The 13508-nt window shown below is 36.8% G+C and overlaps 1 protein-coding gene across 1 annotated transcript in view; it reads right to left on the reverse strand.

Annotated features, from left to right (window-relative positions):
- SPPL2A (signal peptide peptidase like 2A) overlaps positions 1–13508 on the reverse strand; it is a 46893-nt gene that overhangs the window by 13509 nt on the left and 19876 nt on the right. Inside the window, exons 6-13 of the mRNA XM_046652669.1 lie at positions 12658–12809; positions 9905–10001; positions 9363–9464; positions 8272–8353; positions 7656–7730; positions 4331–4387; positions 3551–3653; positions 134–208 (exon numbers count right to left, since the gene is read on the reverse strand). Coding sequence (XP_046508625.1) covers positions 134–208; positions 3551–3653; positions 4331–4387; positions 7656–7730; positions 8272–8353; positions 9363–9464; positions 9905–10001; positions 12658–12809 — 743 coding nt within the window. The remainder of the gene's footprint in view (positions 1–133; positions 209–3550; positions 3654–4330; positions 4388–7655; positions 7731–8271; positions 8354–9362; positions 9465–9904; positions 10002–12657; positions 12810–13508) is intronic.

A 13508-nucleotide genomic window follows, 5' to 3' on the forward strand; every position in this document is an offset into this window, starting at 1 on the left:
CTTTCTGATGGAAAAAAACCCTTGTCTTATTAAATAATGGTGAAGAATTAGAATACAGGACTCCTTAATTTTCTATCTCTACTTTTTCCTACAGACAATACAATTCGATATAAAAGAAAAAACAAAAATTTACCAATTGTGGAGGAAACATAGTATATAGAAGAACCAGTCAGAACATCAAATCTTCTACAGTATGCAATCAACAGGCCTAAAAAAAATCCCACATTATTGTCTTAAAACCACAATAGCAACACAAATTCAACCGTTAACTATGGCAAGAGTACCTGTTGTACTGTATTTTAACCTTCATTGTTGCATCATGAGAACATTAAAGTACTTCAAATTCTGGACAAAATTTTATATGCTGATTTGTTTTCTTAATATCATATTTTAAACATTTTTCCCAAGCCATTAAACGGTCTTTAAAAATATGATTTTTATTAGCTGCTTAATATTCCATGTCATGGAGAAAATTTTTTATATTTCTGTGGTATCAGTTGTAATGTCTCCTCTTTCATTTATAATTTTATCAATTTGGGTCCTCTTTCTTTTTTTTTTGAGGACGATTAGCCCTGAGCTAACATCTGCTGCCAATCCTCCTCTTTTTGCTGAGGAAGACTGGCCCAAGCTACCATCCGTGCCCATCTTCCTCTACTTTATACGTGGGACGCCTACCACAGCATAGCTTGCCAAGTGGTGCCATGTCCCCACCTGGGATCTGAACCGGCAAACCCTGGGCCGCTGAATCGGAATGTGTGCACTTAACCGCTGCGCCACCAGGCCAGCCCCTCTTTTTTTCTTGGTTAGTCTAGCTAAAGGTTTGTCAATTTTGTTTATCTTTTTTCTTTGTTTTTTTTTTAAAGATTGGCACCTGAGCTAACATCCGTTGCCAATCTTCTTTTTTTTCCCCTTCTTCTCCCCAAAGCCCCCCAGTACACAATTGTATACACTAGCTGTGAGTGCCTTGGATTGTGCTACGTGGGACACCATCTCAGCATGCCCTGATGAACAGTGCCATGTCTGTGCCCGGGATCCAAACAGTGAAACCCTGGGCTGCCCAAGTGGAGCGTGCGAAGTTAACCACTCGGCCACGGGGCCAGCCCATTGTTTATCTTTTTTTTTTTTTTTTTTTATTAATGTTATGATGGATTACAAGCTTGTGAAATTTCAGTTGTACATTTTTGTTAGTCATGTTGTGGGTACACCACTTCTCCCTCCGTACCCTCCCCCCACCCCCCCTTTTCCCTGGTAACCAGCCCATTGTTTATCTTTTAAAAGAACCAACTCTTAGTTTTGTTAATCTTTTCTATTGTTTTCTCGTTCTCTACGTGATTTATTTCTGCTCTGATCTTTATTATTTCCTTCCTTCTGCTAACTTTGGGCTTAGTTTGTTCTTCTTTTTCCAGTTCCTTTAGGTGTGAAGTTAGGTTGTTTATTTGAGATCTATTTTCTTGATGTATATGCTTATCCCTATAAACTCCCCTTTAGAGCTGCTTTTGCTGCAGCCCATAAATTTTGAAATGTTGTGTTTCTCTTTTGTCTCAAGATACTTTTTTGTCTTTTGTTTCTTTCATCCATTGGTTGTTCAGGAGTGTGTTGCTTAATTTCCACGTGTTTGTGAATTTTCCAGTTTTCCTCTTTTTACTGATTTCTAGTTTCATACCACGGTGGTCAGAAAATATACTTTATATGATTTCAATCTTAAATTTGCTAACATTTATTTTGTGGCCTAACATACGATCTATTGTAGAAAATGTTCCGCATGCACTTCAGAAGTATGTGTATTCTGCTGTTGTTGGATGGAATGTTCTGTATATGTCTGTAGGTCCACTTAGTCTATAGTGTTGAGGAAATTTTTTAAATGTGTCATTAAAAAAAAGTATTGAAAGAGCATCAAGGAAGGCAATTTCATATTGTGATCAGAGAAATAAATCTCCCTTTCTAGTAGAATAAAATGATGTGGAGTTTTAACAACAGAGTTCAAATAACAATGAAACAGAAGCTTTCATTTGTAAACATGCAAGTATGCAGTAACAATCCATTTTATTACCTATTTTTTTAAAGAAATTTATTGAACTTCTCTAAGGAAGAAATCTCAGATTGTATTTATTTATTAAACACTGCTATGAAATAGTACGAATGACATTTAACTACTTAAAAATCAAAATAATTTTACTATATTTATTGGTTGTTTGAACTAATTAGTTTTGTCTCCTACATAAGTAATCAAATAAGTTCCTTGTTATTTCTACTCTCTTTGCTGTGTAATCACATCTCCATGTTAAGAAAATGGTACTTTTTCCCCACTAAATTAGAATTTGGCTTTAGAATTAAGTCATGTATTGTCAAGTATGTATTGTCTCTTTGGAGAAACATTTCTGTTTGGGACCTTTGACATGTACTTCAAGAATGTAATATTTATATCTCTTTTTGCCAATTCTACGCTAAGTGCTGTATACAAGAGTTTACATAGCCCTTGGTGTGGAACTGGTAAAACTGGGGAAAAGTTTACAGATATTCAAGAAACCTTAAGGATACTCAGTAGAACGCTTTCCTTCCTTTATCAATTACGTGAATGGAGACTCACTGAACTAAGAGAGCTACTACACTGGACTTTGCCATGCCAACTCACAAGGCCACACTGTCAGCTTTTCTCCCTCTACCCGGCTTGACTGTGTAAATGAAAGGGCTTTTCGCAAGAGCCAGTACTCTCTACCCATCCACGGGCAGTCAGTACACAGGGCGACTGTAAGAAGAATGAGGAGGGACGAACTCTCAGTGGACTCTTCTAAACCATATCACTACCGGGCTGGAGTGAATTTTATTCTAAGGTAGCCCAGTGAGGCAGATAACACAGAACTGCACTAACTGTCAGACACGATATGCTAGAAGGTGGTTGATTCTACTATATACTGGCTTTTTTTGTATTATCGTGCCCTACAAGCTGGTGTCCTGCTATGTTTCTCCTCTTGATCATCACAATCATCACTTTTCCTAAAAACTAACTATTATTTTAAAATAGAAGTAAAAGAAACCGTAATATATTTGGTATTATTAAATTCTTTTTTTTGAGGAAGATTGGCCCTGAGTTAACATCTGTGCCAATCTTCCTCTATTTTGTATGTGGGTTACTGCCATGTGTGGGCCACCAACGAGTGGTGTAGGTCTGCAGCTGGGAACTGAACGCAGACCACCAAAGCGAAGTGTGCCAAACTTAACCACCAAGCCATGGGGCTGGCCCCCTAAATTCAACTTTTAAAAAGAGTTTTGAGATATATATATACTTTCTTGGGGAAGAAGGTCAAACTGATCCTATTTGCTTCCTCTGAGATACTCTCTGGGCCATGGGAGGTATACTTCAGTTGTTACCATTTGGGCTTTATCTTCTACCCCTCAAAATGCTTTTTTTCTGTCTTTGTCACTGATCCCAGCTCTAGTAATAGCCAGAAATACTTAATACAGAGTAGGTAACTTTTAATAGTTCCTATATATTTGACAATTTTAAACCATCAGAATATTTTTACTGAAATTGTTACAAATAATTGCTTACCTGGTACAATAATGTCTCCAAAACCCAGTATTGAAACTGGCATGAGGCACACACTCATTACTGAAAAATAGGCCAGCTTTGGTACTCTGATGACTACTGGTAACTGTAATTATTTAAAAAAAAAAAAAAAAAGCGACCAATAAACCTCTTAGGAATCTTTACTAACATCTTTTAGAAAGGGAAAGATTGGTATTAGATTGTTTTAACACTTTTAAATTGACATTTTAGAAAAACTTGAAATCAGAGAACATAAACTAGACATATATATACACTCAATGCACAGAAAGCTTGAAAGACATAGATATGCAGTTTGGAAAAACGAAATCCAACATACATGTAGGGTTAACAGTATTAATACAGTATCCCCACATCTAACCTTTTTTTTTCCTTTTTACCAAAAATAGGACTCAGGCCTTGAAACAGATTTTTTTTTTTTTTTTTGGCAATCTGGATTTTTTTCCCCAAAGAAGAGTCTTCTCTCAGAGGGTATGATTTAAAGTCCAATGAACATATCTGAAATACAATTCTTACTTTCTCATGGGGAGCTGAGGGTTGAGCAGTGGCTTCCACCAAGTTTCCATCATTCTAGGATGAAACCCAAGTCAATAGGTATTTAATAATTTAGAATAACTAAGAAAAGGGCTATATTTTGTGAGAAATAAAGTTTTACAATACCTTAACATGCAGTACATGACCAATGAATTACACAAGAAGGCAAAATTATTAACCGGACACACACACATTCCCTGGCCACCATTTCTATTTATCTGCCACCCTTACCTTTTCATTATTTCCAAAAGGTCCGGCTGCAAGTTCAACCATGATACTCTCACCGTTCTACGATTGACAAGGAAGAGAAAAGAAATTGTTCAACTGTTTAAAGAGCACAATCAGCCAGCATTCAAGAATGATTTGACCCCGTGGCTTATGGCCTACTGTAAACTGGTAATAATGGACCATAGACTGCTTTTTTCCTAAAACAGTCTCTGTAGATGGCAAAACTTGGAGTCATCTCAAACAAACACCCAGCACTCTGCTCCACCTTATCAGAGCTCAACAACGATCAAACAGAAACTAGCGGACAAACCACACAGAGATTGTTCAAGGGGAGCTCTCAGCACTGATCTGTACTGACATTTCTAATGGGTTATAAATTTTAAGTGCTTTTAGTTACATTATATCATATACTATGCATCCTTAGTCATTTTTAGCAATAACAATGAATAGGGACAGAAGAAATACTAAAATTTTTTTATATTTAGATTTGTAATAAATATTGGCAGCCTTTTTTGAATAAATACACACTTGACCTTCTGGCTACTCATCACAGTAACAAAACAACGAAGCCAAACTTGAAAAGATGCAGCTCTAAAGAACTGGAGAAGCTTCTCTAGCCCGACTCCTCTCCAATTTCAGCCCTGCCTACTTTTTACGTCCCCATCAAAATGCTAACCTTAGCTGAATTTCCTCCCTTGTGTCTGGCTAAGGTCTTTTTGTGGGGGCTGTGTGAGGAGCTCATTAAAAAGCTTTTTCCTGACAGCCAAGTCTGTTGTAGAGGGCAAACATTTTGAGGTAGGAAGCTAAGACTGCATGAGCAGCCATCTTACACTTCACATTATGATAAATATATCACCATTAAAACAGGTAGTGGGAAGAGAAATAAACACTGAACTTTAGGAAAATCTGATGGACTAACTATAATATTTTCCATGTGGGTGGGGTGCATCGGAGAAATCACTCGAGTGTTTTTATGAGGACTTCACTGATACCTGAGCCGAGCAGAAGGAAGGATCCAATCCCTGGCTACTGAGAGCTATTCCTTAGGTTAAGCTTCAGGTTACAGAAGGGTAAGACACAGGGGTTTAGGAAAATAAACTAATATACTCTTCCCTACAGCAAACTCCCATGATGTGATTCAATTTCCAGATAAAGAGTTCATTTTGGTTCATTTCCCAATTGTTATTTAGAACATTTAACGAAAGACCATCACTGCCATCTTCTTGTACATTCAAAGATATCTGAGTAACTACTATTTGCAAGATACTACACCAAGTACAGTGGTGGATGGAAAAAAAATGAAACCAGGCTCTTATTGCTTATTAGTTCTATGGCTGCTGGCCCTGCCAACTCATTAGAAGTCTACTAAGATCTGGGTCAAGGACATGATTAGAATGTCCAATATTTAATCCTTGAAATTTTCAGTGAAAACCACAAAAATCAGAAATTAAAGATCTGATTTCCATTTTGAGTTCCCTACTAAAGTAAGGTCTATAGCCTTAACAGAAACAAACACCCCAGACTGAGAAGAAGCTGTTAAAGTAAATCTACAAGAGTGACCTCCGAAGAGCAAGCCAATCCTGGCCACCGGATCAGATTACTGGAAATCACATTCCTAGTCATTGGGAGCGAAGATGGAAAAAAGAGAAGATGAAAAATTCCTGAAGCATGGAAGAAGGACGGCTCAAAGACATCTTTATCATCACTTTACACCTTTAAAATTCTGAAACTTTTTATGTGTAAGGAATGGAAATGGTTTGCTGCCAGACACAACTGGTATTCATAAAGTGATACAAGTATTAAAACAGGATGGAAAAACACTTTTAAAAGAGTTTCTAGTTTATGGCTACCTCCACTGTGTAATATATCTGTCATATGCTATGACTATCTGCTGACTTATGGGAATGGCTTTGTAGAGAATGCTTTACTCTCATTACGAGATCTCAGATGGAGTGACTTACAGAAACATTTTTTTGAACCAAATAAACTGATACAAGCTATGACAGCTTTAGACAGAACTTTAAAAAATGCTCTAATAAGTTAATTTTTGCTATAATCCATAATACTAGTTCTATGCTTTTTTAGGTTACTTTGGCTCAACGAAGTCAATGAGTCAAACGGCTCATCATTAGGACACGAAAAGGTGCTAGTCAAAGGACCGTTTGGGTAGCTGTAATTTGGGGAGGTTAACAACATCTGTTACCTAGTTGTAATTTGAGCTCCCCATAGGGCACATGTTTGTCTTATGCCATTACAGCAAACATGAGAAGCAGAGAGTTTTACAGTGACTTCGCAGATGGTAGGCTGAAGAATGGATAAAGAACTAATGGGGGGAAAGTAGTGATTATAGTATCAAATACTAAATATGTGGGAGTGACAAATAAAGAGATGACATAAAGTAACAAAGCAAGACTCAAAATAAAACAGGGAAAGTGGAAGAATTAAGGTATAATTAAAATATTCATGAGATAGGAATAGGGACAAGGTAGAAAAACTGTTGCGTGAATGGACTACCACATTCACGCAACACCTCTCATCCTGGGAACAGCACCACCATTTTATTGAGGAGCTGGTGGCAGAGCTGGGAATAGAACAAACCAGAATCTGCCAGTTGCTACGATTCTAACCTCACAGAAAAAACCAGTCTGAAACAATGAGCATTTGGATAGAAGCAGAAAGGGAGAGCAAGTGCCCCTGGGTCTAGTGTCTCCTGAGACCAGGGCCACCCTGGCCTCTACGCACAGCCTGGAGAGACGGGACCCTTTTGGTATAGAAAGGTTAGGTTGGGTACTGTCAGTTTCAACCAAGAGAATTCTACTGATGAAAGAGGGGGATGGAATGCTAGCAATACGCCCTCCCACGGTGGATTAGGAAAGGGAAACACAAAGGGCAAAGCGACTCGCCCAGGGTTACAAGGTTACAGAGCTGCACTTTAGGACTTCAGATTTCGTGTGGCATTCTTCCTTAGTCTCAAACTAGGGCTACAGAAATGAAAGTAGCAATGACACATTCTCATTCTTTTTGCTATCTATATTGTCTATAGAAAATATTTACTGTTTTATAAGAATCAGAAAAGTTACTTTAAAAAGGGTAGGAAAAAAATTTATAGACATTCTCACGTTTACATCAGTCAGGAGATATTTTTTATTTAGCAGAATGGCTTAAAGCCTTGAAAATATCCTCTACTGAAAGGCCCATATCAATGACATGTTTCTTAAGAGAAATAGAACTCACTCACTGGTAAATATCTACAAAATCAATAATCTTAGGGTAGGTTTAAGAGTCTCATCTTTTCGCATGTGTCTCATGGATTTCAAAAATATCATACCTTTGTGATGAATGGTGTTATGAAAACAAAAAACACATCATAGAGGAGGAGAAGGCCTAGAAGTATCACACACGACTGTTAAAAAGAAACAAATTCAACGGTCAAACTTCCCATATCTAAATTAAGAGATTATACTATCTTGCAAGTACAAATAAACACATATATCTGAACACTATTTTTTTAAAAGACATTTAACGGTTACTACTATTTGTGGTTTTATTCTACAAATCACATTAAAACTTTTATCTTCTTTATCCCATTCTTTTAAAAAAAAAAAAAAGAATCACTGAATCAACATGTTCTTCCCTGATATTTACTCCTGTAAGGATTTTATGAATTTGGCTTATTATACAAATGATTAAAAACATTGCAGCTGGCAAATCAGTGGTGGCCTGGGGCTGGGGATTAGGAGTGAGTGCAAAAGGGCATGAGGAGCTTTTCAGAGATGAGAAGGGTCTATAATTGATTGGGATGGTGCTCACACAGTTATACGTTTGTAAAATTTTAATAAACCGTACTCTTAAAATGGGTGCACTTTATTATATGTAAACTATACCTTAATAAAGTTGTTTTAAAAAGAAAAAATTACTTTAGCTAGCAAAGTAGCATACTTTACCTTGAAGTTGGGTAACTTCAGTGTTTTAATTAAATTCAGACAGAAGGCAATCCCCAAGATATCCTGTAAAATCCAAGCCCACCTAAAATCAGAAAGAGTTACTCTATTGTTTTATCCGTTTATTTTTAGATGGAACTTTTCAAAAGAAATAGATCACTAAAGTAATATCGTTCAATTGCAATGATTTGACCATGCAATTATTAAGCAGCAATTGTAACACAAAATCACTTCTTATATTCTCCGTATTTAGTAATGTGCTGTCTTAGTAGAATAATGAATACTATTATAGTAAGAAAAAATTGAACGGCTACCTCAGACGAATGCGTATCAGACACAAGTGCATATTTACCTTTAATCTTTGCAATTATAGGTATGTCTGTTTTTAGAAAGGCAGCTCCTAACAAAGGACAGAGGTGGTAAAATACATCCACACAGCTAGAACCTGAAGGGAATGGGAGCTACGCAGGATGTTCCACCAAAACCTGATCTGCATATTTACCAACTGATTATCATAAGTGACACTGCCTAAATTGGTGTGAACTTTGCTCCCAAATTTTAGGCTGTTAAATCCTTTTGGGCTTTAATAGTTTTATTAATAAACCATTAAATAAAGTTAAATATATATTTTTTCTGGTTATCCTTCCTGCAAATGGACAGATACCTGTATATTTTCTTATATCTCCTTCTTTCTTACATGACAGCTAGCATACTCGAGACATTCTTCCGCATTTTGCTTTTTTCACTTAAAAATATACCGTGGAAATCAGTTCACAGAGATCTTCTTCATTCTTTACAGCTGCATTGTACTTCACTGTGTGACTATACCATTTAATTAAGTATCTTTTTGAAGCCTATTTCAGCTTAGATGTTTAAAAAAACCACAGTTCATATTTCCTTCTCTATATGATCTCAAATCTATTAGCATAAGATCTGCTTATTTAGAATTTATTTCGCTTGTTTTAAGACTATGGTGTTCTGGAATAAAAGCAAAAAAAAAAAATCCATAATAATCATAATGAATAATTACCATGACAAGGTATACAATAATCCATCCTTAATCTGCTCTAAAAGCAAATACACAGTATTCATACCTATCTTCATTTCGATATACAGCCCAAACAACAGCTACCGCTATGCACAGGCCAGAGAGAAAAATAAGTCTCACTTCAATGCTTTTGCCACGACACACAATCCTAAAACACAGATTGAAATAGGTTAGTTTACCCTGTAGATGAAACACAATGTTCACTTGATATGAGAGCAATGACAAATGTTAACCACAGTCACAAGAAAGCGACTGAAATAGCAATTTAAAAGCCTTGATCTGAAGTACAAATGAAACATAATAAAATATTTATCAGTTCAACAGAACTTTCTGTGATGATGGAAATGTTCTATAGCTGTGCTGTCCAAGACAGTAGCCACTAGCCACACGTGGTTATTTAGCACTTAAAGTGTGACTAATGAGACTGAGGAACTGAATTTTTAATTCTATTTAATTTTAATCAATTTAAGTTTAACTAGCCACATGTATATTGGACTGCACAGGTTTAAAATAACACTCCTACTTTTCCTTGTATTGATTTAAATTACAAATACCAACATTCTAGGATTCCTCCTAAGAGATACATACGTGCATTGTCCACACGGTATCTTACGAATGAGCGCAGCAAGACAGTTGTACAGGCTCATTGCTGATGCTATGCAGAAAATTGCTATCATGACATAAACTAGAAAAAAACAAGAGACTAAATTACATGAGAACAGAAGGAAATGTGGTAAGAAAATATTTACACAAGCAATATTAATTCTTTAGCTTTCTTATTGAATCATGATACTTTCAAGGCAGTGACCATACTATAATCTGAACTGTTTAGTAAGCGAAAAGTATCTGGATCTTGAGTTTTAAGAGCGGGCACTTTATGTCTTGTTTTAGTTCCATTACACATGGGCAGGATTGCTTAAGGGCCTGAAGCTGGCTCTACATTTTCTATTATTCAGTGATTCAAACTGACATGTTAAAGATGTCCAGAAGGTGAGCGATAGACATTTATGAGTATTTAATTTAAATGTAAGAAACAGAAGAATTAGTAAACCATTATAAATGCTTCTTAAAATGCAGCTTAGGATGAGAACTGACACCTACGTTAGACATTAACCATGCTATCTATATCTTCCTATGGTGGACTGTATCTCTCCTCACGTCACCTGTGATAACACCAAATCCATTTAAGCAAATCTCTGTTCCAATACAACACTAAGGTCAGCGAAAGTCACAAATGTTTTTCTATGTTAGCCATACTTACTTGAGAATTATTTAAAATTAAAAATATGTGATCTTTTTGTTGTTAAAAGGGGGAGAAATTATAGTGCTCTAAAATAAAAGGATTCGTTTTCTGAACTTTCTCAAAGTTTCACAATGGAAATACAAATTTTACCTGAATTTTTCAAATTCCATTAAATTTCAGAAACCTATAACTCTGTACTGTAGGTGAGAAAGAAAGAGTAATCTAAAGACAGTCAATCAGAGACAGCCACTTTCTAACTGGTGATCTTGGAAAATTACTTTTTCAGTCCCTTGTTATTTGCTATTTTTATCATTGGTTATACGATAATGTGAGTAGCAAGATAGACAAAGATTGCCAAGGTGAGTTTGGTAAGTCATCCACCAAAGTTTTCCAAGCTAAGTTTTACCGAGTGTTTTTTTTTTTTTTTGAGTAAGATTAGCCCTGAGCTAACATCTGCCACCAATCCTCCTCTTTTTACTGAGGAAGACTGGCCCTGAGCTAACATCCGTGCCCATCTTCTTCTACTTTATATGTGGGACACCTACCACAGCATGGCTTGCCAAGCAGTGCCATGTCTGCATCCGGGATCCGAACCTGCAAACCCCGGGCCGCCGAAGCAGAAGGTACACACTTAACCGTTGCGCCACCGGGCCAGCCCCAACCTAATCATGTTTGAGTCCCTAACAGAGTTTTTAGTGTCTCATTCAGTGTCATACTGCATCTAAGAAAATGATTATGCAGGGGAAAGAACTAGGTTAACATAACTCTCTTTAGCTACTTTCTTGGGCATGACTTACCATAAATGGTAAGGGGAACGTTGGCAATTTAGAACATTTAATATATGAAGAAATGGCAGCAATTTTAGCCATAAGGAACCATTTGAAAGTACATTAAATCTTGCAATATCACACAGACATTGTCAGAGTCATAATTAAATCCCACACCCCGGGATAAACATGAGGTTTAATATCTTCCTCCTACATCAAAAATTACGTTCATTAACAGGATCAACTTGTTAAATAGCGATCAATATAAGGAAATTTCTCACCAAAAATTAAAAGATGCTTATGGGTAAGGGAATCTCTTTTTTCAATCAAAGACCACTCACATATCAACTGAGGGTCAGATGCAAACAATTGAAGGCTGAGTCTTAAATTAGAAAAATTAGCTGCACAATGACAACATAATACAAATATCATCCCAGTATCCACTCTCCTAGCAACAGATTGAAATGTGAGTGATACTCAAAGAACGATTTTTTCTAATTGGAAATACATGTCATAGGTCTAGTTTCTAAATTGCTGCCACAGGACAGGAGAAACTGAACAAGCAGCAGAAAGTAACCTTAGGGCCTCAGTTTTCCAATCCAGAAAAGTATGCGAATGTTCTCCAAACAAGCATTGTAGCCTGTGGTGATTTTTACACAGGGGTTTTGCCAGTTCTCATCAGGCACACTCCCGTTTTTCCCTGGTTCCCCTCCAAATTCGTGCTGTACGTTGGGCAGAGACGGCAAATTTCCATCCTATCAGACCACTAAAATTGTCCAGGCGATGGGCAAGCCACTACAGTTCCTACCCTACCTTCTTAAAGGAAAAAGTATCAGTTACTCTCAGGACCACAGGCAAGTCCTGTTTCTACAAGTAAACAAAATCTGAGCAATATAACGCCTTGATCTGCAAACTGACAAAAGGACAAACCACACTTTGGGGGTAAGCAGTGGCAAAAAATCAGTAATGTGAATAGTCTTCTATTTCATATAACTTAATACAGCCACCAGGAAGTCCTTAGTCTGCTGCTTAGAGACTGGGCTGTCAAGCTTTATCTGCAGAGAGGGAAACTTAGGGACCACAGCAAGTCTTTCAAGTCATCCATGAGGAAAGGTTCTTCTCTCAAGACAGACTATATTTTTAATCTGAATACTTTCTTATCCCAGAGGAACGGGGACCTAACACTTCTGACTGTTTAAAAAGTTACTATCATTTTTTAATTATTCATTAAGTGTTCCAGGTAGAATGCCTTAAAGGAAATGATAATTCTGGCAAAGTAAATGAAAAGATTGCATGCTTAAAGTAGTAAATATAAAATACTGACTTCTTACCCAACCATTTGTAGAAGAAATAAAGTAAGACCATCATAACACAGCAGATGACCACAAATATTACAACTGTTAGAGGACTGAAAGTTAAATATTCTTCCTTCTTTTTCCTCGTTTCTCTGTCTTCAGCGCTTGCCCCTGCCTGCAAGTTTTCCCTGCATAAACACACACAGGAACGTCAGCAAATCTCTGCCAAGTACAGTTATTTTAAAAACCTATCTCTAATACCAACTCAAATTTGTTTCTGATTACAAAGTAATATACTTAAGAGAAAACTGCACACCAAAAAGAAATATTTAATCTAGAAAGAAAAAAATCCTACAGGTCTACCCTTCAGAGATGATGTTTTTAACCACATTATTTAAAGATAACATCTGTTGTCAACCTTTTTTTCCCTCCTTCTTCTTCTCCCCAGAGCCCCCCAGCACATAGTTGTATATTCTAGCTATAGGTCCTTCTGGTTGTGCGATGTGGGATGCCACCTCAGAATGACCTGATGAGCGGTGCCAAGTCTGCGCTCAGGACTTGAACCAGCGAAACCCTGGGCCGCAGAAGTGGAGCACGCGAACCCAACCGTTTGGCCACAGGGCCAGCCCCTAACCACTACCTTTGAAACAGCTTTTTTTTTCTGGAGGCAAAAGTGTTGAAACAGATGACATTTCTTATATAAACATTAATGTTTGTGAATGTTAATATTATCTAATTTGGAGACTACACTGATGTAATAAATTTCAAATAACCAATTTTACACACTTAATATTACACCAACTTACAGACAGTAGAGTACACCTTAAACTAGTTTTTCTTAAATGTAAACACTAAATTCTAATATCAATCAATTCAGTATTGACTGT

This window comes from Equus quagga, chromosome 2 (genome assembly GCF_021613505.1).
Source record: "Equus quagga isolate Etosha38 chromosome 2, UCLA_HA_Equagga_1.0, whole genome shotgun sequence".
In the NCBI taxonomy this organism is placed as follows: Eukaryota; Metazoa; Chordata; class Mammalia; order Perissodactyla; family Equidae; genus Equus; species Equus quagga.